This window comes from Vigna unguiculata, chromosome 5 (genome assembly GCF_037176805.1).
Source record: "Vigna unguiculata cultivar grain cowpea cultivar isolate G323 ecotype 2 chromosome 5, ASM3717680v1, whole genome shotgun sequence".
In the NCBI taxonomy this organism is placed as follows: domain Eukaryota; kingdom Viridiplantae; phylum Streptophyta; class Magnoliopsida; order Fabales; family Fabaceae; genus Vigna; species Vigna unguiculata.
In genome coordinates, this window is record NC_140796.1 from 51058446 (window position 1) to 51082797 (window position 24352).

Sequence of the window (24352 nt, forward strand, 5' to 3'; positions counted from 1 at the left end):
TTTGTATTAAAGACTAAGATAAGAAAATGACAGAGTTTATAATTATATTATAAATTAATTATGGATTATATCCAAACTACAAATACTAAGCTACAAATACAATGACTCAATGATACTCTTTTGTTCTTTGTTTCTGAACTTCGGTCTAAAACTGTGATAGGTTGGTGATGCTTAACAACGCAGTCATAAATTTGTTGAGAAAATGACAGGTTAACAGACCAAGCAATCAACTCTCATGTTATGTCGCAGTAATAAAAACTTTTATGTCATGTTTTTATTATTATTTATTATCATTATTAATTGTTTGGATAAAATTTCTAATTATGTATTATTAAATACAATTAATTTAAGGAAGAATAAGACGTCACATAACTAAAAATCTATATATAGTTTGATCGAGAAGGAAAACTGAAGGAACTTCAATCAATTATTGAAATATCATTAATTTAAGGAATTATAAGATGTTACACAATACCAAAAAAAAATGTAGGAAAATATTATTAATTTTAATTAATGTAATTAATAAAAAAAGAGGTGTTGCTGATCAATTCAAAAAGGAAACAATAAAGAAAAGGGGAGGTGATCCTACGGACGCTTCTGAACCGTTGGATGGGTGGCTGGAACCCAATCCAACGGAGTGAGTTGACCAGTCAAAATCAAACTCATCAGGTCACTCACACGTGTTCACCATCTGGCACGCTGTCATAGGCTGATAAGAAAAAATAAGCACAAGGGGGAATAGAAAAACTAAGGCAGGGGTAGTTTCGTCATACGAAATTATCAGAGCGGAATTTTCAGTTTAGGCTACAGAACACAGCCTCAACATCATTGACATTGAGAGAATGGCAGTGCCTCCATTTGCTTATGTGTGATTATTCGCAGCAAATAAACCGATCGCGTTTTGTTCTTTTGATCAGTATCGAATAAGAAGGCGAGCTTCAACCCTAGCGTTTCTACAATCGATTCTGTAAGCTCTTTTTTCCTTATTAGTGAAGGACCAGTTGTGAAATCTGTATTCCGCGCTAGTGTTTGTGGAAGCTCTTGAATTCAGTTTTCTGTGTTTTCGCTGTCGTTTTAGGAACACGGTAGTTACGGTGTGAATAAATATTGTTTCTTGTTTTTGTTTTTGTGAGATTCAGTGACGTAGATCAATGAAGCGATTCTGATATTTAGCGTTTGTGATATTCGGTGGTTGTTTGACGCTACGTTAGTTTTGTTTTGTTCGTTTAGTGGATTTTGCTTTTCGTTTTGGGGGAAACTTGCGCTGTGGTAGGTCGTGGCGTATGCTACGGCTTGTGTTTGAAAGTTTAATAGAGAACAAGAATTCGGAAAATACAAATGCTTACTAATCGGTAATGAGTACAGTGAAGTAGTGACGCTAAAACTGCATCAGGCTTCTCTTTGTTCTTTAAACTGCTTGATCTATTTGTATTTGTCTTTTTGAATGATACTGTTAGTAATAACGAGGTTTAAACTTGTGGCGTCATGCAAAGTTCCTGACCACTAGCACTATCGTCGTGGTTTTAAATGCTTGATGCTGTCTGTTGGTCTCAATGTCTTCAACATGCTGCTGAAAATCTATATTGTTTTGTATATTAATTGTCTCTATATCTATCAGACACTCACGCACTCACTCACACTCATTCTGAGAATGTAATTTGGGTTTATGCGAGTGCCTCCACTTGGATGGAAAGTCTGGCAGATAGATACATGTACAGGAAGTAAATAGAAAATGCACACTCAACCAGGCTACTACTCTACTTGTGTCTTATACTTGGTCTCATTTTTGGTTGTTGAAGGATGTTATATTTGTGTCGGTGTTTGCTTGAGGATTTGGGGCTTTTCCGGGTGATACATACCTTCACTTGATTGTGGTCGATACTAACTGGACAGCAATAATGTATCGAGGGTAAGGATAACTTTATTTATTAGAGTAACTACTAATAATGCCTGCCTTTACCTGGTATCTTAAACATCTTAAATGTCCTGTATCTGTTCTACCAAAATTTATGAATTTAGTTTACAATCTCTTTTTTAGCACATTTAAAAGAGCAAATGAAAGTACTCGGATTCTCGTCACAGCTATCATGGGAATTGCCTTTGGATTTTTTGTTGGTATTTCAATTTCATCTGTGCATTTGAGGAAGGTAATAACTACAACTTTAGTTTTTCTCAATGTTGTGTTTCACATTTATCATCCTATTAATTTGTTTTTTTGTTCTCTTGTTATAATTTTGCAGATTAGCTTAGTTTCATCACCTGTAGTGAATTCTTTTGATGTACCTGTAGCTGAAGATGAAATAGAGAGATTTTCGGCTGAAGTAGAAAGATCTCCTGCTGTTATCGATGAGTCTTCAGGAACCAAAAATCTTGAAGTCTTAGGGTCAATTAAATTACCAAAGGTATTTCCATGCTTATTCTTTAGAAGGATGTCAATGGGCTTATATTCCCAGAAAAGAAAGTTGAAGTCAATTAATGCCTTCTAAGGGAGGTCCTTTGGTGGTTACTTGTTTGTTAGCACTGATATATTAGGTCAAACTGTTTCTTAGAAAGGTTTGGTTAATCTATGTGTGTTATTACCATTTCCTGGCCATGGTTAATCTTACTTAAAATATGTTGTGCTGCTAAGCTTTCTTTCATGGCTAACTTTTGGAGTTGAAAATATCATGAACTAAACCTTTTAAGTCCTATTCTATCAAAATTTTAAGAAGTATTAATCGAAATGTCTATTTATATATAATTTAATAATATTTGTAATTTTAATTGATTTACATTTTAAAATTTATTTTTGGATGATTATTTAAGTTCTTGTTCCATAATTAGATAAAAGCACCCCCGAAGAATTTTTGTCCCAACCTTTAATAATTCCAACAAGTAAAAATATGCTTGTTCATTGAAAAAAAAATGAAAGTAAGCCTTTATTCAAACTTATCTAAACTTATATATTGCTTATAAAACAATTATTAGGTGCTAGCATTCACGAACTTAGCATAACTAGTGAAACTGGTGCACAATTTATATAATTAGATGAAATGTTCTATTATGTGAACTATTATCATTTTGTACTTGTTTCTAGAACAAGGATTTGGGTGCTGGTGTTTTTGAACCAGGAGCTTATCAACTTTGGAAGTAGTCTGTTTTTGTAATCATTACTTAAGCAATTAGATAAACATTAATGTGCTTTTACCTATGTCTCGTCCATAAGGCAGTGTCAAATATTTTTTTATATGATTAAACTACTCTCTAGAATTATTTTCTTCCAGATGTGATTCTTGCAGCATCGTGGCTATGCATTTCAGACACTTGTTTTACATTGGTAGCATACTATTTATCAAGCAAATGACGTTTGATTCAAAACTGTCACTTTCCCAGATATTTGTTGCGTCAAATCCTCGTGGAGCTGAATCACTACCCCCTGGAATTGTTGTATCAGAATCTGATTTTTATTTACGCAGATTATGGGGCGAACCTAGTGAGGTATGTTGATAAGCAGTTGTTTATGATGCAAGAATTTATCTGTCGCTTGTAGCTGTTAAGTCTCATATAGTTTTACAATTTACAAATAAGAAATTTGATCGAACCCCAAAGTTCATTTATTGTTGTGATGGTGGGTGTATCTTGGTAAAACAGAGAGTGACATATAGCAACATCTGTTTCATTCTTCCATCTAAGTTTCACATGATATCAGAGGCAAATCAAAACTATGTCCCTTGACGCATGCTTTGCATGTCCATATTGGCTAGAGATGTGCACTTATCTCAATTGTGTATTTATGCAGCTTTATTCATGCATGAAACCATTGCATGTTAGTGTGTCAGGAGGTTTGCATGTTGATAAGCCAATGTGGATAGGGAAGACATGTTACATGTCTATTTCTTTGATATCTTGCAAATCTTCTAATGAAACCATGAATGCTGCAGGATCTGAAGAAAAAGCCAAAGTATTTAGTTACATTCACTGTTGGCTATGAACAGAGGCAAAATATCAATGCTGCAGTGAAGAAGGTTATAGAGATTTACTACTTTCAAATATTCATATATACTTTTTTATTTGTATATTTACCATATCATATTTTTTCCAAATTGCTGACTATCAAATTGTTCTGTAGTTTTCTGATGATTTTGCAATTTTGCTCTTTCATTATGATGGTCGGACTAGTGGATGGGATCGATTTGAGTGGTCAAAGAATGCAATCCATGTTAGCGTAAGGAAACAAACTAAATGGTATAATTAGAAGACCTTGTCATTCTTTGGAGTGTATCTTGTTGCTTTACTCTTTTACTTTTATACAATTTTCTCATACTTGATGTTGTACAGGTGGTATGCTAAAAGATTTTTGCACCCTGATATAGTGGCAGCTTATGAGTATATTTTTATTTGGGATGAAGATCTTGGAGTAGAGCACTTCAATGCAGACAGGTATTATTTTCATCTGTCTAGTTAGCTCAAATTTGACATTAATGCAGTTTTTAGTTTGATTAACTAACTGTATTCTATTCACCAATTCACTAGGTATATTGATTTAGTGAAAAAATATGGTTTGGAGATCTCTCAACCTGGTCTAGAGCCCAATAAGGGATTGACATGGGAGATGACAAAAAGGAGGGGTGACAAAGAAGTTCACATGTATTCCTTTGCTGTTCTTTTCTTTCTAAATTTGCTACCTTAGTCATTGATCTAATAAGGCTCTCTTTGTCATACCTTCAAATGTGTTCTTAAGTCTTGACAAGTTTTTGTATGTGTTGCCAAATAGGGTTACAGAAGAGAAACCAGGCTGGTGTAGTGATCCACATTTGCCTCCTTGTGCTGCGTATGCCCTCTCTTCCACCCTGCTTCAAAGTTGAATGTTGTATTGCAATAGCATTTACCTAGTTTTTCTTACCTTTGTCTACTTGGTTAATTTTATTATATCTTCTGTTATTTTAGATTTGTGGAAATTATGGCACCTGTCTTTTCTCGTGAAGCTTGGCGTTGTGTGTGGCACATGATTCAGGTATATTTTATTTTCCTTGTCACATTTATTGGTTATAGTAACATTGCTGGATGAACAGGTAAATCTTCTCTTGCACGATAGATGCATAATCTTAGTAATTTTAGTGATGGCTTTCCAATTGTCTTCTGTAGAATGATCTAGTGCATGGATGGGGGCTGGACTTTGCTCTCAGAAGATGTGTAGAGGTCAGTAATTCTATCTATTTACTTTTAACCCTCCCTACTGAAGAGTGTTCGAATCCTTTTTGTTAGCCTTGTTGGAAGGTCCGTATGCTTTAGTTGGTCAAGTATGCATTCAGGTGCCAAACTCAAAAGAAAGCTATGTGAATACATCATACGATTAAAAAATTTAATTAAAGCATAAATTATTTTTGGCCTTTTGAACTTATTTAACACAGTGATCCTGGTTTTGTAAGCTTACTGTGTTTGTGTTTCTGTTCATATTAATGAATTTTGGCTTATGTTTTTTCTTAAGTTACTATATGGATTAATTTATCAGGACTATGGGCAATTGTAGCTCTTGAAATTGAAATGCATTTCATTGTTTTTTCTGTTCTTGAATTAGTTGAAGAGGCATCCTCAGTACCACCTTTTTTTTGTCCTAGCTTATTTTTTGAGTGTGAAGCCTGTGTATTTTATGCTGAATAGAAAATATGGGGCTACAATCTCTCTGCCTAGATAAAATATTTTTAGAAGCAATTTGATTTACTTGGCTTTAATTTGAATCCATTTTGCAGCCAGCACACGAAAAAATTGGAGTAATTGATTCAGAATGGATTGTTCATCAAGGAATTCCTTCTCTCGGGAGGCAGGTTAGCTCACAAGCTTACAGTATATTCAGGGCCACTTATTTTCTTTGATTATATAATTTCAAATTGAGTGTGTTTTTATAAATGCATCTACTTACTGGGAGTATGTGTAGGCTGCTAATGCTTTGCTTGGCCAGGCAGAAAATACCAATATACTTTTATTGCATAACAAAATACGTGTGAAAGATATCTAGGTTTAGTTGCTCTAACTTCATATTATTTTTTTTTTCTCTCTTTTCTTTTTCACCTCCTCAACCTTGTATAGTTTGGTGTTTTGTGTGATAGAATTTGATTTGGATAAGGTTTCAATAACGAGTGGTTCGTATTGGAAAGAGATTAAACTAAGATGAAAGGTTTTTTTTATTTTATTTTAATTTTTTTCGGAGGAGAGGGGAGAAGGTGTGTTAAAATTTTGAAGGGGCTTATGTAAAAATAAAAAATAACTGAAGTTGAAATTTGAAATTCCGAAAAATATCTTTAGAGACCTCGAGTATTTCTGCACTTGATACTGACATTCCTTCTGAATCTGATAGCCAGTATTTTATCACAAGTTAGTGTGTTTTACACCTTGTTATGTTGATTATAGTGACGGGTTTGGACAATACGTACAAAATTTTAGGTTCAAAATTTTTTGTTGCCATTGTACGCTTGTTAAAAATGGGGACATGTATTCAGGATAAACATGTAGCCATGAATTTGCCTTAATATCTCTTCAAGATTCCTTTTTGGGGGAGGGGTTGGTAGAGAGATTCCTATAAGTTGTCCAGAAATCATATGTTGGGAATATTACATCCCCATGTTTGGTACGGAATTTTGGTAAAGGGTTCTCAGAATTTTAACATTTTACGGAATTTGTTTTAACCGTGTTTCCAACAAAGCATTCTCATGAGAGGTATGGGAAACCAAGATTTCATGAAAGTGCGAAAGTTTAAAGCGTACTCATGAAACATTGCCTAACATTCCCAATAATCTTTGAGAATATGAACTACATTTATAACATTCACAAAATTGATATTTTCAAGTACCACAATTCTTAGGAAACATAATTTCTTGAAATGAAAATGATTATGCATATTAAGTGCTCTCTTAAAACATCGAATTGGTATCCATGGAACCCCAATGCTTCCATCAAACAGTTACATTTGCTATTTTTTTTTCCTGGTGAGGAGTGTTACATATACAAAGCTTTGTTGTGTTAAAATTTCTGTCACTTTTGTCAGAAAGAAAAGGAATAATGAGCCTTGACGATATAGTATGGTGTTGTTGCCTTGTGACTTGGGAAGTCCGTAGTTCAAATTTTGGAAACAACCTCTCCAATTGCAGGATAAGGCTGACTTGGTGGGAGCTTCATGCATTGAATTGCACTTTCTTACGTTGGAGAGAATAATAGGAATTGTTTTTCCATTTATTGTTATACTTTTTACTTTTATACACATATGATGGCATTTTCCTTCATTCTTGTTTTCTTTCTGCTTTTCACCTTTTTTGGACGGGAGGGGGGCCGGGGGGTTGTGGTTGGAATTGTTTCATAGTTATTAAAGGTAAACGAAAAGATGAAGGTAAAAGATGTAGGGGCATTTTCTAGAGTGATGATTATCTTTTTGCATGATTATACTATTATTGCCAAGTTCTACTCCCCATGAATGCACATATGACCTTTTACTTGTACAATAAATTTTGTATTAATTTCCAAATTTAACTTTTGGGATATTATGCATAATTTTCAGGGAGAGGCTGACAAAGGAAAAAATCCTGGGGATTTGGTACGTATAGTTTCTGTCTAAGAATGTTAGTGAATATATATATATATATATATATATATATATATATATATATATATATATACACACACTATTTTTTGCTTAATATTGTTGGTTTCTCCTTCAAGTTGTTCGAGCGCTACATATGCATTCACGTATTGTAGCAAATGTAATAACAGTTATATTAGTTGTATACTTGTACTAAGATACTACTGCAATAACCTTTTTTCTTGAATCAAATACTTTTCTTGAATACCCTTTCAGGTCCGAGCCCGATGCAAAAGTGAATGGGCCCAGTTTCAAGTTCGCCTAACCAATTCTGATAAGGCTTATCTTGAAGGACTTAAACGTAATGGGAAAAATTGATATATGGGCCCATCTTCCTGTTGTACATTTTTTATGTACACTCTAAATGGTAGTATTTGTTTTTGTTTTGTATTGTTTTCTCCCCTCAGGTGCGTGCGTATTTTCTGATCCATATTTTTTGAGGAATTAATTTATACCCGATGTAATTCAATCAGTTTTATGTTATTGATTAACTCTCGATTAGCCGTTGGATCGAAATCTGTTGTCTGTACATATATAATTGTATATTATTCTAAAATGATCCTTAATATGAACGTGTTATATAGTATTACATAAAAAATATCATTTTCTTTCAGCCTCGATAATATTTGATAAAACAATACTGTTAGATCAATAAAAACGTATTTTATGTAAAATTATTGAAAGATATCTAATATTTAGCTTTTCTTAATTTGTACTTTTCTATTCTCTTAAAATGTTACAGTGGTGAGTTTTCATTTTTAGTCTTTTACATTTAGTATTTTTTGCTCAAAGAAAATTGAATAAGAAGAAAATTAAAATAAATACTTTGATAATGAAAATTGATTACGCGGAATTAATTTAAAATAAAAAGCGTTAGTTCAAAAAAATTAATGCCTTCAAGTTTTAGGTTCCATTTATGTTTAAAGGTAAGGAATATCGGATAGTTACAAAATTCACTTGGTCGTTTGTCAGTTTGCTTTTAAAAAGAAAAAAGGCTTGAACTGTGCAAATAGTTTTAAAGTGTGTTTTTATGTGGGTGATGATTTGAGGGAGAGATGATTGATTTAGGTCGATTAAAAGGTGATATTTATGTTGTTTTCTTTTATGGATTTGAGAGTGATAGTGGAGTGGATTTAAGAATAATTTTTGTGAAAATTTGTGAAGAATTTAACTGTTGTGACTAAAAAAATTAAATTTAATAGATAAAAATGTAGAATGATCTAATTGTTCTTGATGTTAAAAAAGTATAATTACATTATATTTAGATAAATTGTAATTAGTTTTTTGTTAGGCCCCCTTTTATTTTCTGCCCTAAAGTTAGTGGGCTGCCCTTGTAAGTGGGCCTAAGGCCGGCCTAACGTATAAAGTCTTTAGGTCTGCCCTAAACCTAACGTACCTTACCATTTCCAGAAAACTTTGCCCTTGCCTTGAGCTGCAGCCGTCACCCCTCCGCTAGGGTTTCGTCCGACTGTCACGTAAGCTAAAGGGACTTCTACTCCATGTAAGTGCCTCTCCCAGCCGTACTAATTCCCTTTTCGCTATCTTGTTTCGTATTTTCGGTTAAAAGCCCCGTTGACTCAGTTTCCCTGGTTCTATTTCGCTGTCCTGCCAGTTCTGCGAGCCATCCTTGAGTTAGTGCACCCCGAGGTCCCGTGTCGAAGCTCCGTTAGCCCTCTTCCAGGTACGGAAAGTTAGAGTTCTTAGTTTCCAGTTGTTTTGGTCGGTGTTTGAGTTGGTTGCTGCTTGTATGGTTTAATCTTTCGTTTTGATGCGTGAGAACATTATGTATGTTTAGTTGGTTTGGAAACATGGCTGTTCCAGATGAACCAGTGCCGAGACCTGTAAATCTCGCCCAAGCGAGTCAGTCTCGCCTAGGCGAAATGAAACAGGGAGCTCGCCTAAGGCTCCTGCGCGAAAGGTCGCCCAGGCAACCCGCTCGACGTTTTGAGCGAGCGAGCATCTTGCCCAAGCGATAGGGGTCTGGTCTAAGCGAGATCCCGCGTTGCTCCCTGCTTCCCCTTTTGAGCCCTCGCCTAGGCGAAAGGGGGCTCGCCTGAGCGAGCACATCTCGCCTGAGCGAGACCCCTCAGCCTGAGCGAGGGATTGGGCGAGGCAGTGCGCTGTTTGGGTGTTTGTTTATTCTTGGATGATTGATATTGGGTTATGTGTGAATTGTATGATGAGAAACATGTATATAATGGAGTATTATGCGTGCTTGGCATGAATCACGAATTGTGTATGACGGGTCTAGTATGAAAGTTGGCATGTGAAATGAATGAGAGGTGTGGAACTAAAGGAACATGGTATTAATATGAAATGAGGCCCTAGACTCATGGGGTGGTGATGATCAGTAGTATGGATTCGAAATATGATGGGCATGAGGAATTAATCTCAGGGGTTGGTGTGGAAATGTAAATATAATTTAATGTCCTCTTACTGCTATTTTATGAATGTTTGTCCGTGTCAGCGTGTAATTCCTTGGGGTCTCTAGGTGAGACCTCCAGGACTACGCTTCAGTGGTCGTTAAATAATTAAATGGGACGTTACATTTATGGTATCAGAGCGGTCATTCCTTAGGTCTGTGGACTTGGGTTGTCCGCTTAGCTTTCTCTGTGTATCTCTAAGTGTTCAGTTAAAAATTCTTGCCTTTATCAAGTCTAACCAAGTGATTTTCTGTGTGCTAGTAGACTATGACACCTCCTCGTAGGACTTCACAATCATCCCAAGGAGATGTACCTGATATCGCCAGAGCCATAGAGGCGATGGTAGCGGCAATGGCGCAGCAGAGTGCTGCGATGATGCAGCAGCATGAGGCATCCATGCAGTGACAGGTGGCATCGCTTGAGCAGCAATAGGCAGTGATGCAGCACATGGAGGCTGCGAGGGTAGCTGCTGAGGATGCTCACCGGCAGCACATGGAGGCCCTCCGCCAGCTGGAGGGGAACAGGGCGGCTGCCCCTGTATTTGGTCCGGAACCACGACCTACAGTCAGGGAGTGGAGCCTGGAGGGCTTTCTGAAGCACCACCCAGCGAAGTTTGATGGGAAGACTAGTCCTGACGCCGCAGACCAATGGCTGAAGGACCTAAAGCGCATCTATGACGCCAAGATGTGCCCTGCGGAGAACAGGTTGGCGTTCTCGGTTTACATGCTCACTGGAGAGGCGGAGCATTGGTGGAGCAGCACCAGATCTATCCTAGAGGAGAGGGATGAGCCAGTGACGTGGGAGAATTTCAGAGAGAGATTCCTATCAGAGTACTTTCTTGACAGCATCCGGTACGCCAAGGAGGTGGAGTTCCTCCAGTTGACCCAGGGAGGGAAGACTGTCACAGAGTATGCTGAGAGGTTCAAACACCTCAGTCGTTTCTACACCCTGCCGCTTGACGAAGAGTGGAGATGCCGTAAATTTGAGAACGGCCTCAGGGGGGATATTCGCTTGATGGTGGCACCCTTGTCCATCAAGGATTTTGCCGCTCTGGTAAAGAAGGCCAGGGTGATGGAGAAGATGAAGCGCGAGGTGGAAGGCCAGTGCCCACAGCAGCCACAACCGCCTCAGAGGATCGGTGGACCATCTGGGTCCAGGCCCAGACACGAGGAGCGGAGGAGACCATATGATAGACCACACCATCAGCCTCAGGAGTCTAGGAGCTTTCCTCCGCAGCAGGGCCAAGTTCGGTGTTACTCATGTGGAGAACCCCACCCGAGATACGCATGTCCATGTAGGGAGGGTTACCGTAGGTGCAACAACTGTGGCAAGGAAGGCCACTTTGGGAGGGATTGCCCCAACCTTGCTAGGGCAGCGATACGCCCTCCAGTTCAGGCACCCCATCAGCATCAGGGGAGAGATAGAGGCAACAGGCCTCAGGCGACGGGCAGAGTCTATGCCATGACCGGAGCTGAGACTGCAGGTTCAAGTAACCTTGTTATGGGTTATTGTGTGATTTTTGGGATGAGATGTTGTGTGTTGTATGATTCTGGAGCGACACACTCTTTTGTGTCATTTGCTTGTGTGGAGCGGTTAGGTCTGCCGGTGCGCGAGCTGTAGTGTGAGCTTGCGGTGTCCACTCCGGCGTCGGGTTTGGTCAGGACGTCATCCTTGTGTGCTAGACTTCCAGTGGAGGTAGAGGGGCGCAGGTACAGGGTGAACTTAATCTGTCTACCTCTACAGGAGTTGGAGGTGATCTTAGGGATGGATTGGCTCTCTGCCAATCGCATTCTAATAGATTGTCGGGAGAAGAAGTTGTTGTTTCCCGACTCAGAGGAGCATGAGTTGGTGTCCTCCCAGGGTGTTATGAGGGAACTACAGGACGGTGCACTGTGCTACATGATCTTCACACATATGGAGGTGGAGAGAGGAGAGACGACATCTGTGATACCAGTCATCCAGGACTTTGTGGATGTGTTTCCGGAGGAGGTACCAGGATTGCCTCCCAGTAGAGAGGTGGAGTTCTCCATCGATCTAGTCCCAGGCACAGGCCCGGTCTCGATGGCCCCCTATCGCATGGCTCCGGCAGAGTTGGTAGAGCTCAAGAAACAGATAGAAGATCTGATGGAGAAACAGTTCATACGACCCAGCACTTCACCTTGGCGAGCACCAGTGTTGTTGGTAAAGAAGAAGGACGGGAGTTCACGTCTGTGTGTGGACTACAGGCAGCTGAACAAGATGACGATCAAGAATAAGTATCCACTTCCGAGAATCGACGACTTGATGGATCAGCTACATGGGTCATCAGTGTTCTCGAAGATAGATCTGCGATCGGGTTACTACCAGATTTTAGTGAAGGCTGATGATGTGCAGAAGACGGCCTTTAGATCCAGATATGGCCACTATGAGTATGTGGTTATGCCGTTCGGTGTGACCAACGCTCCGGCAGTGTTCATGGACAACATGAACAGGATCTTCCGACCTTTCCTAGATAAGTTTGTCGTGGTCTTCATAGACGACATCCTTATCTACTCCAGGACGCAGGAGGAACATGCAGAACACCTGAGGTTGGTGCTTGGTGTGTTGAGGGAGAAGCAGTTGTATGCCAAGTTGTCCAAGTGCAAGTTCTGGATGGATGAGGTTCAGTTTTTGGGGCATGTGATATCCGCCCAGGGGATTGCAGTGGACCCGGCAAAGGTCGAGGCAGTGGTTAAGTGGGAAAGTCCTAAGTCGGCCACAGAGATCAGAAGCTTTGTGGGGTTAGCGGGCTACTATAGGAGATTCATAGAGGGATTCTCCAAGATAGTGGCGCCTCTGACTTTGCTTACCCGGAAGGACCAACCTTTCACTTGGACGGACAAGTGTGAGGAGAGCTTCCAGGAACTAAAAAGGAGATTGACGAGTGCTCCTATATTGGTAATTCCGGATGTGGGGAAACCGTTTGAAGTCTACTGTGACGCGTCTCATCTCGGACTTGGCTGTGTCCTGATGCAAGAGAAGAAGGCGGTGGCGTATGCTTCGCGACAGCTTAAGGTACATGAGCGTAATTACCCCACTCATGACCTGGAGTTGGCAGCGATAGTATTTGCCTTAAAGATCTGGAGGCACTATCTGTATGGTGCTCAGTTTCGGGTGTTCAGCGACCACAAGAGTTTAAGTACTTGTTTGATCAGAAGGAGTTGAACATGAGGCAGAGGAGGTGGATGGAGTTCTTGAAGGACTATGACTTCGAACTCTTATATCACCCGGGGAAGGCAAATGTAGTGGCAGATGCCTTGAGTAGGAAGACATTGCACACTGCACATCTTATGATTAAGAAGGTGGAACTACTAGAGAAATTCAGAGACATGAGGATACAGGTGGAGTTGGGGTCTGAGTCCATTAGGTGTAGTACCCTTACTATATCTAGTGACTTCTTGGGCTCGATCAGAGAGAGGCAGTTGTTGGATGCTGGTCTGAACAGAGTTAGGGAACAGCTTGGATCAGAGGAAGCCAGAGACTTTGCCGTGAGTGATGATGGCATACTGAGGTTTCGAGGCAGAGTATGTATACCTAAGGATGCTGAGGTGAGAAAGTTGATCCTTGAGGAAGGACACAAGAGTCGTCTTAGCTTGCATCCTGACATGACTAAGATGTACCAGGACCTTAAGGAAACTTTCTGGTGGCAGGGGATGAAGAAGGATGTGGCTCAGTTTGTATCCGCCTGTCTGACTTGTCAGAAGGCGAAGGTGGAACATCAGAGACCCGGGGGAATTCTACAGTCGTTGGAGGTACTAGTGTGGAAATAGGACAGCATCTCCATGGACTTCGTGACTCATCTTCCACAGACTTTCAGAGGACATGACACCATCTGGGTGATAGTGGATCGGTTGACCAAGAGCGCACACTTTTTGGCGATGAACTTGAGGATGTCCATGGCCAAGTTGGCCCAACTGTACGTCAAAGAGATTGTGAGGTTGCATGGGGTACCCTCGAGCATAGTTTCCGACAGAGACCCACGGTTTACATCCCGATTTTGGCAAACCTTATAGGAGGCATTGGGAACAAAGTTGACTATGAGCTCAGCTTATCACCCTCAGACCGATGGCCAGTCTGAGAGGACGATCCAATCGTTAGAAGATTTGTTGAGAACTTGCATATTGGATCATCTGGGTGCTTGGGACGAGGTATTGCCTTTGATAGAGTTCACCTACAACAACAGTTTTCATGCGAGCATTGGCATGGCACCATACGAGGCTCTTTATGGCATGAGGTGTAGGACTCCTCTCTGTTGGTATCAGGATGGAGAAGCCGTGTTGGTTGGACCCGAGTTGTTAGAGCAGACCACCGAGAAAGTGAGGATGGTGAGAGATAGGATGTTGGCTTCGCATAGTAGGCAAAAGGCCTATGCAGATCGTAGGAGGAGGCCTTTGGAGTTTGCAGCGGGATATCATGTGTTCTTGAGAGTGACCCGAACCACTGGTGTGGGGAGGGCTCTCCGCTCAAGAAAACTCTCTCCTAAATTCCTTGGCCCGTATCAGATCACGAGGAGGATTGGGCCAGTGGCTTATGAGATAGCTTTACCTCCGCAGTTGGCAAACCTTCATCCAGTGTTTCATGTCTCGCAGCTGAGGAAGTATGTGTTCGACCCGGCCCACGTGTTGGAAGCTGAGGATATACAGATCAGGGAAGACCTCACAGTGGAAGTACCACCCATCGCTCTTGAGGATAGCAAGGTTGAGGAACGCCGTGGAAAAGTCGTTAGTCTTGTTAAAGTCATCTGGGATCGGAGGACGGGTGACTCGACTTGGGAGCTAGAGGAGGACATGAGAAAATCACATCCACATCTGTTTACCTGGTGAGTCTTTATTTTCGAGGTCGAAAATTTTCTTGTTGGGGAGAATGTGAGGCCCCCTTTTATTTTCTGCCCTAAAGTTAGTGGCCTGCCCTTGTAAGTGGGCCTAAGGCCGGCCCAACGTATAAAGTCTTTAGGTCTGCCCTAAACCTAACGTACCTTACCATTTCCAGAAAACTTTGCCCTTGCCTTGAGCTGCAGCCGTCACCCCTCCGCTAGGGTTTCGTCTGACTGTCACGTAAGCTAAAGGGACTTCTACTCCATGTAAGTGCCTCTCCCAGTCGTACTGATTCCCTTTTCGCTATCTTGTTTCGTATTTTCGGTTAAAAGCCCCGTTGACTCAGTTTCCCTGGTTCTATTTCGTTGTCCTGCCAGTTCTGCGAGCCATCCTTGAGTTGGTGCACCCCGAGGTCCCGTGTCGAAGCTCCGTTAGCCCTCTTCCAGGTACGGAAAGTTAGAGTTCTTAGTTTCCAGTTTTTTTGGACGGTGTTTGAGTTGGTTGCTGCTTGTATGGTTTAATCTTTCGTTTTGATGCGTGAGAACATTTTGTATGTTTGGTTGGTTTGGAAACATGGCTGTTCCAGATGAACCAGTGCCGAGACCTGTAAATCTCGCCCAAGCGAGTCAGTCTCGCCTAGGCGAAATGAAACAGGGAGCTCGCCTAAGGCTCCTGCGCGAAAGGTCGCCCAAGCGACCTGCTCGACGTTTTGAGCGAGCGAGCATCTCGCCCGGGCGAGAGGGGTCTCGCCTAAGCGAGATCCCGCGTTGCTCCCTGCTTCCCCTTTTGAGCCCTCGCCTAGGCGAAAGGGGGCTCGCCTGAGCGAGCATGTCTCGCCTGAGCGAGACCCCTCAGCCTGAGCGAGGGATTGGGCGAGGCAGTGCGATGTTTGGGTGTTTGTTTATTCTTGGATGATTGATATTGGGTTATGTGTGAATTGTATGATGAGAAACATGTATATAATGGAGTATTATGCGTGCTTGGCATGAATCACGAATTGTGTATGACGGGTCTAGTATGAAAGTTGGCATGTGAAATGAATGAGAGGTGTGGAACTAAAGGAACATGGTATTAATATGAAATGAGGCCCTAGACTCATGGGGTGGTGATGATCAGTAGTATGGATTCGAAATATGATGGGCATGAGGAATTAATCTCAGGGGTTGGTGTGGAAATGTAAATATAATTTAATGTCTTCTTACTACTATTTTATGAATGTTTGTCCGTGTCAGCGTGTAATTCCTTGGGGTCTCTAGGTGAGACCTCCGGGGCTACGCTTCAGTGGTCGGGACGTAATTCCATGGCCCCTGTTAATGGGTGTCCATGGTGGTGCCCCATCTGTATAACTAGGTAAAGATTCAAGGTAAGGTTGCATCCTGACACTCTGAGGAGCCAGTTAGTCTCACCTAGAGCAGACTGACTCCTGTGGTGAGAGTAGCAGGAGGCCTGAAATCCAGTAAGGGCTAACCTTGTGGTGAGGGAAATTTGATTCATCATAACACTTGTATTACATAGCTCAGGATCGAGCAGCTCAGGGTCGAGCAGGGGTATCCACCACAAGTGCAAACATCCGATGAATCCGACCAAGTTATACATATCCGGATGAGTCGAGTCGAGTCGTAGTGTATTGAATGAAGAGTCATAACATGCTTGATTGTTATATGGATATGAGATTATGATAATGTATTTGACTATATGATGAATATGTGTTGGCTCTAGCTTACCTGTTTGTTTGTATGGTTGTATTGTATGTGGTTGTTCTTCTTGCGATGATCATCAATTTGATTGATGGGAGCAGATGGGCGAAGTTCTCGTGGTCAACAAGGGAATGGCGAGTCCGCTGCTTAGCCATCTGGGCTGGAGTTGTTTTACTCACGACTTCTTTAGGGCTACGACCCCTGTATCGTTTTATGCTTCCCTACTCTGCACTCTTTGTGAGAATTGTATCTGGTTTATGTTGGCATCGTGGTGTGCCCAGGTTGTAGGGGTTGTGTTAAGGACCCCAAGACTACGCTACTATACTTTTATCACGTGACGTTTCCTTTAATTTCGTTAAATAATTAAATGGGACGTTACATTTTTCATATATTATTATCATAAATAAAAATATTATAAATATTTATGAATTGAAAAAAAAAATATTAAAATATATTTGATTTAGAAAATTTAATATTTAATTTAAAAAAATATACATTGGATACAAACATGTATTCGGATATTGAACCATTTGTAACTGGATACAAATGTGGTAAGTGGAAAATTGGAACCAAATACAAATGTGTGCATTAGGAATCTTGTTAAGACCTCGAGTCCATGGCTATGAGTGTAACAACGACGTAATTTTTTTCACATATAATAGCATGGACAATAAGAATAGTGTGGTAATTTGCTATATTTATTCCTCAAATCTCTTCAAAAAAGGGAGATCGATTTATATAGTAATCCCGCAATTATTCGCCTTTTCATCGCTGCCTTTCGCCAAAAAAGAATAACTGTTTTTCCCTCTATTCATGGCTTTTAATTCTACTTCTACAGTCTTTCCTTATATGTGAACAAGCCCTTAGTGTAAAACACTTTAAATTTTGAGTTATATGGTGAAAAAAAGTTTAACTATGTATAGTTATTAAGCACTTTTTTAGTCAAATGATTGAAATATTTTCAAAAAATGTTGCAAGTTAAATAAAAATAAATTAGATACTTTTAATTATAGTTTTCATTTTATTAGAGCTTATTTTAGTTAATAACGATATTAAAGAAAACATTTTTAAACACCCACTTAACATTCATTATTTTTTATATTATTTATAGTATATCACTACAATATTTATACTTTTTTACTTGTTCAATATATTATAATATGCATTAGGTGTGTCAATCACATGTTATTCTATCAGTTAAAAAGTAACTACAATTTGAATTTTAAAAAAATAATAATTCATTAGGTTCTAATCATATAATAAAATATTTGATTTTTATTTTCAACTTATTATAAATTTAGTGCTTTCTCTGATTTAATAAAATATTATTTTTATTGAAAATAGCATTATTTGAATAAAATTATTTCAAAAATAACATTTATTCGAAAAATATAGAGCTAGTATTTGCTATTATGGTCAACGTACTTACATAAGTCCACAAGCAAACCACGTGGTCTAGTAGTTCTTGTATCGGAAACACTGCGTAGTGTTTCCTTCGAACACTGAACAAACAATATGCGACAGTTTACCCACCAAAGTTGACAGAGGTTGAGTTGAATTCAGATTCAACATATGAGTATTCGGCGTATAACCATTTTAGTTATTAACTTATCAAATAGGTTATTCATATTGCGAGTTAACACGGATAAGTTAATTAGATATTGATTATTGCAAGTTAACATTATTGGTTATTCGACATCAAATTTTATTTTGAAAGAAAATTACGATTACTTTTATTTTTATTTTTAATAAATGAAATACATATATTAGAACTTTAGTAAAAATAAACTCGTGTTTGGTTTTGATAATTATTTTTTAATTTATGGTTTTCTAATGTTTATTATTATGTTTCAAATAAAATTGATCGTATTAAAAATAATTAAAAATTTATATATATATATATATATATATATATATTAAGTTTTATTAAGATTGAATATGGATAAGTTTCAAAAATTAAATTCAAACTAAACTACTTTGGTCCATATAAACCTAATTTTGTTGATTCTAAAATACGGTTACCTGGTTTAGTTCATTTGTTTCTAACACATACCCGCATATTTGTAGAGTCATAAAACACGTGTTCACGCCTAATTGTTGTGTAGTGTTTTTGTTGGAAATAGTGAAAATTCAAACTAATATAGAGTGGAAAATGAGGTACCAGCATTAACAATCAGTGGTTCTCTTAATTTTATTAATTTTTATCTTTTGAAGTGCAAAAGTAAACTAATTTTAATTTGTAAAATTATTCTCTTCCTTTGTCTTTTTCTCACTCTTATTTTATATTTTGTTCTAAAAGCTTTTATGAAAAATCTTTTGTACTTACGCTTAACATGACATGATATGTTATTTAACCATTCTTTTTCTAATATATATATATATATATATATATATATATATATATATATATATATATATATATATATATATATATATATGATTAAGTCAATTTTTATTTAGTACATAAAAAAAATCAAGCCAATTATTTAAAAAATATTTTGGTAGCATTCCTCTCTTGCTTGCAATGGGAGATAAAAATTTCAGCTAATAAAAGCATATACCTTCTTTTTTTCAATGCTAGAAATTCCGGCAATAATAAAAATAAGTTAAGAGATGATACAATTGTAAAGTTTAAAATATAAAGAATTGTAAGATTTAAAAATAGAATAAATTTACTGATATGGAAACTCATTAGAAAATGAATAATAACATTTCATTATACACGAACTGCATCTATTAAAATTGTAGTTAATTAAACGTGAGAAACTTAAATATAGAATATCCAATCAAACACTTTGTTTATATATTATATATTGTTGGAATATGAAGTATTATTGGATAAATGATTTGAAATTAATTTATTTAAAGATTATTGTTGAAAAAAATAGAGTTATTAGTGAAGTCATTATAACTTATTTAAAGATTATTTGTAACACTTAATTCACTTTGAATAGTAATTAATATAGGGACATGCACACATATCCCTTAAGCTTGGATTTTTAATAGATACTTATTTCACTCATTACTCTAGTCTTTTATATAAGAAGAAAGAGTTTTATTATTTTGTAAGATTTTATAAATTTGAATACGTAATACATAATTCGTATATAGATGTGATTAGGGATGGTGATAATATTTGTGTTCATTGGTATTTGTGGTGAATAATTAATATCTATAAATATTTATTACTTGTGGATAATGAGTAGTGAATATTTTAACAATAATTTATAAATAGATCGAGTGTGAGTATTATATTACTTGCAAGTATTCATTATTAAAAAGAATTAAAATTTAACTTATATTTTATTAAATTTAATTTAATTATAATTAAAATATGATTTATATTTAATTTAATTTATATTTTATTTTATATTATTCGTTAATTTTATTTTAAAAATTTGTAAAATATATTTTTTTAATATGCATAAATATTTACAAGCATCTGCTAATTTTAAAAGACCTGCAAATATTTTTTAAACAAGTACTTGCATAATAATAGGTAAATTATTTTGTTAATTCCAAATCCAACCGAGAAGTTGTGGTGCCTAAATATGATTACATCTATATTTATAGGAGGCATACTCATATATGAATCTTCACTAGACGTTCGACAACAGGGGTGGAAGACATGTTCATATAGGAATTATTACCAGAGATTTAACCACAAAGCTATAACTATGTTTACATGAGTATAGGAGATTTATTTGTATAAAAAATTGCACTGAAGATTCGATCATAGATAGAAATGTTCCTACATCCACACAAGTGTGAGAGATGAATTTAAATAGAAAATTAAAATGAAGATTGAACTATAAGATTATGGTGGCATTCACATAAGAATGGAAGATGCGCGCAAATTCCACAAGAAATTTTGCTATAACTCTGTGGGAGACATGCTCATACAAAACACTGTTCCAAATCACTTATTAATGAATGTGTCCACATAGATGTGGAAAATGTGGTCGTGTAAAAATTTGAAACAGGTTCAACCACATAGATGTAAATCTAATTACTCTTATATTTAACAAAAATTGAATATTTATTTTCACAAAAAGGTTCAGGAGTGAATTTATTCATGTGGTCAAGAAATGTATTTTACATCATCACCATATAAAAAAAATGGTAAGTTCTATCTCGATAGGATTATGAAACAAAAAATCATAAATCTGATAAAGAAATACCAGTACAGTAGCTATAACTCTTTGAATGTAGTAGGAGAAGATAGAAAGAAGGATACATAAGTTTTATCTAAAAGAAAAAATAAATAAAAAAAAAAATTAGGAGTGGGGTTGAAGTCTCTTGAACATGATTGGAGAGTGTTGCTTCAAATCGCAGACATGTAAGCTCACTCACCTTCCTCACTTCTGAGTCACGACTCGTTTCGCCTTCAATTTTCGAAAGCGATGTGGGACAAATGAGTTTGGTAATCACAATAGTTATATACCCTATATACAACAATATGCATAAGTTATAACATAACACACGTGATGGCCGTTAAACTCACCACTATGCAGCAGTTCAAATGTCCAAATCCCTTTTTCATTTATATTGTTGCTTCAAATGGCCGTTAAACTCCCGCCATCCCATGAACTTAACGCCGTTAATTAGGCACCACCACCACCTCACCAACAACCCATACAAAATATAAAGCCCACAAAACCTTCATACATACAACCTCATTACACTTCCACAATACACCTCTCCCTCCCTATAAACGCTGCCGTTTTCACTAACAAACTTGGCTCATCTTTTGGAGTTGGAGGAGCCCTTGCATCTTGCAATTTCATTTCACCATTCCAAGGTTTATCACTTTTCATCATTTTTCATTCCATTCTTTGCTGCAACAATTTTTACATAGCTTCTGTTTTTAATGTTTTTCAATCACAATTCTAATTTCATTGGTGTGATCCTGTCAGGCTCCTACCAGGAAATAGCTACAAACTCGATCTGGGATTGGTATATCATTTATTCTTCCTCTTAATAAGGTACGTGTTAATTAATTTGATTTTGGTACCAACCATTGAGTAAAAGCAAAGGGAACACATTGCTGATTACTGAACCATTGTGCTTTTTGGTATCTGATAATAAATTGATAGATGACGTTATACTTGTATGACAGAAAATTGTGAAGGTGACATTGAAACAGTGAAGGCAAAAAGTTTTTAATTAAATAGCTGGATAGATATTTTAAGAAAAGTGTATGTTTAATTTAATGATATTAAAGTAGAATACCACGCTGGAAATGGCTGTGGGTTTAATTCGTTCGTTTCAGAAAACTAAACTTCAAATTCTGCACTTTGATGACTCTTTTTTGACAGAAAAAATGGGAGAGATGTCAAACTTTCAATTGGGGGTGATTGGTGCACTATTTCTCTCTGTGGCTTCTTCTGTTTCCATTGTCATCTGCAACAAAGCCTTGATGAGCAATCTTGGCTTTCCTTTTGGTGATAATCATTTTTAGTCCCCTCTTTAAAAATCATTTAATTTTGGCTATCAATGTTCAAATTTATTAACATTTACATATCTCATCGCTCTAACTTTGAATTATGTTTCCTTTGGACCAGCCACAACACTTACTAGTTGGCATCTGATGGTAACTTTTTGCACCCTTCATGCGGCTCAACGCTTGAATCTGTTTGTGACCAAATCCATTGACTTCAAAACAGTGATGCTCTTTGGTATTCTGAATGGCATCTCCATTGGATTTCTCAACTTGAGTCTTGGCTTCAATTCCATCGGATTCTACCAGGTTTCACCTAAATATTTTACTGCTACACAATAGTATCATGTTAAACTGAAGGATACATGTTATGTTCGTACTTATGTTGTCTTCTGAATCATTCATTCTGCATTTATTAATTTTACCTTATGGAATGGTTATTCTGCAGATGACAAAACTTGCGATCATACCATTCACTGTATTGTTAGAAACTATTTTCCTAAAGAAGCAGTTCAGGTAATTGAAAGAACTTTTAAGATTGTAATTTTTAAATTAAACAAAGTTCATGTGTTAATGTAAAGTCTTGTGCTCACACATGCAGCTCTAAAATAAAATTCTCTCTATTCCTATTACTTGTGGGAGTTGGCATTGCCTCAATCACAGACCTTCAGCTCAATTTTGTGGGAACCGTTCTTTCACTTCTAGCAATCATAACGACATGTGTTGGCCAAATTGTATCCTTCATTGCTCAATGCTTAATCTTCCAGTCGCAGCATGTAATTATTGTCATCATCGATTAATTATGATGGCTTAAACTTGATCATTAGTTATCTTCATTAAAGCTTAGGAAAATCTGATATATTTGGATTCTTAACTCAGTGCTCAATTTAGCTGACCAACACAATACAAAAGAAGCTTAATGTCTCTTCCACACAGCTGCTCTACCAATCTGCTCCATTCCAAGCAGCAATTCTTTTTGTTTCAGGCCCTGTTGTGGATCAAATGCTCACCAAGCAAAATGTTTTTGCCTACAAATATTCTCCTATTGTGTTGGTAATATTAAATCCATACCCTCACCTTCTCATATATTTAATATACGTATATGTGTATTCATATCTGATACATATTTATATCTGATATTTTAGAGTACTTTATTAAAATTTAAGAATGTACAGATCAATAATATTTTTATGATAATAATTTATAAAACTTTACGTTAAAATATTTAATATATTTAATTTTAATTTGAATTCCCACGTTATAATCATATATTTATAATGTTTTTATGAATTTTTATATATTTTTTAATATACATTTATCGTATATCATTTTTTTTTTAAATCAGCGAATTAGATACACAAATCATATTTATGTACCATATCTTATTTGTCGGAAACCATAAAAATGTAACCATTTTTTTCTTCTAACACATTTTTTTTTCATGAATTCAATGATTAATTCAGGCATTCATCATCTTGTCCTGCTTGATAGCTGTATCTGTGAACTTCAGCACATTTCTGGTCATAGGCAAAACATCTCCCGTAACTTACCAAGTACTAGGGCATCTCAAGACATGTCTTGTTCTTGGATTTGGGTACACATTACTGCATGATCCATTCACTGGAAGAAACATTCTTGGAATACTCATTGCAGTTTTTGGAATGGGATTGTACTCTTATTTCTGCACTGAGGACAACAAAAAGAAACAGTTAGCTAGCGACCTCCCATTGTCTTCTCAGGTTTCTTTCTCCCCTATTCTCTTTCTAAATCTTTTATGACAAGTTTCTCAAAAATTCATTTTTATACAATATCCTTATAATGTTTATATTCAAAACTAATAAAGAAAAAAAAAGAGGTTAAATACTTTTGCATCTTGTGAAGTTCATAAAATACTAAATACTTAATTTTTACCATAATTGTTGTAAGATTTTATTCACTTTCTACTCTTTACCTATAGGTGAAAGACAAAGACAGTGCAGCAGTTTTGGCAGGAAAAAACGTGGGAAACCAAAAGGAGGAAAATGATGAAGTTAAGAAATTAAGCAAGGATTCTGTTATTTGAATGAACAGGGTACATGTCTTTTTCAGATTTGGTATATTTTGGGTTTCTTCAATTTCTTGTAGGGAACTTGTAATAAGTATAAATCAAATTTGTTTAATAAGTTTTTCGTACCAACCGTATATTCCTTCAGCTACAGGAAATTCAAATTTCATAAAATTGTAATTCCTTTTTTCTTCAATAGAAAAGGTAGACATCAATCATTTTTTGTGATTCACAATAGCTATGTATGTTCTTCTCAATAACAATCACTCAAGGAAGCTGTTGCTTTCTATTTTATTATCTTCAGTGT

General features: G+C 37.1%; 3 protein-coding genes across 3 annotated transcripts; all 3 read left to right on the forward strand.

Annotated features, from left to right (window-relative positions):
• Positions 1-740: 740 nt before the first annotated feature.
• On the forward strand, positions 741-8125 carry LOC114185658 (uncharacterized). The gene is made up of 15 exons (XM_028073520.2): positions 741-967; positions 1800-1909; positions 2039-2147; positions 2241-2402; positions 3373-3477; positions 3921-4004; positions 4109-4224; positions 4318-4419; positions 4513-4626; positions 4754-4810; positions 4927-4993; positions 5125-5178; positions 5730-5804; positions 7529-7564; positions 7826-8125. Exons 2-15 carry the CDS (start codon positions 1899-1901, stop codon positions 7925-7927), a joined length of 1194 nt encoding a protein of 397 aa, XP_027929321.1. The 5' UTR covers positions 741-967; positions 1800-1898; the 3' UTR covers positions 7928-8125.
• Positions 8126-10470: 2345 nt separating this feature from the next.
• On the forward strand, positions 10471-11652 carry LOC146886529 (uncharacterized). Its single transcript, XM_085673492.1, has one exon. The coding sequence runs from the start codon at positions 10471-10473 to the stop codon at positions 11650-11652; it is 1182 nt and encodes a 393-aa protein (XP_085529618.1).
• Positions 11653-21206: 9554 nt separating this feature from the next.
• LOC114183852 (Nucleotide/sugar transporter family protein) lies at positions 21207-24342 on the forward strand. The gene is made up of 9 exons (XM_028071011.2): positions 21207-21362; positions 21478-21546; positions 21880-22005; positions 22126-22310; positions 22450-22517; positions 22603-22735; positions 22893-23054; positions 23465-23740; positions 23959-24342. Exons 3-9 carry the CDS (start codon positions 21885-21887, stop codon positions 24061-24063), a joined length of 1050 nt encoding a protein of 349 aa, XP_027926812.1. The 5' UTR covers positions 21207-21362; positions 21478-21546; positions 21880-21884; the 3' UTR covers positions 24064-24342.
• The last annotated feature ends 10 nt before the right edge of the window (positions 24343-24352 follow it).

What these genes read in the sequence shown, in the direction of transcription:
- LOC114183852 (XM_028071011.2), top strand. Translation starts at nt 21,885, where the DNA reads ATGGGAGAGATGTCAAACTTTCAATTGGGGGTGATTGGTGCACTATTT. An exon ending in CAATCTTGGCTTTCCTTTTG is followed by an intron (nt 22,006 to 22,125) that starts GTGATAATCATT and finishes CCTTTGGACCAG; the next exon opens with CCACAACACTTACTAGTTGG. An exon ending in ATTCCATCGGATTCTACCAG is followed by an intron (nt 22,311 to 22,449) that starts GTTTCACCTAAA and finishes GTTATTCTGCAG; the next exon opens with ATGACAAAACTTGCGATCAT.
- LOC114185658 (XM_028073520.2), top strand. An exon ending in CATCTGTGCATTTGAGGAAG is followed by an intron (nt 2,148 to 2,240) that starts GTAATAACTACA and finishes ATAATTTTGCAG; the next exon opens with ATTAGCTTAGTTTCATCACC. An exon ending in CATTTGCCTCCTTGTGCTGC is followed by an intron (nt 4,811 to 4,926) that starts GTATGCCCTCTC and finishes CTGTTATTTTAG; the next exon opens with ATTTGTGGAAATTATGGCAC.
- LOC146886529 (XM_085673492.1), top strand. Translation starts at nt 10,471, where the DNA reads ATGCAGCACATGGAGGCTGCGAGGGTAGCTGCTGAGGATGCTCACCGG.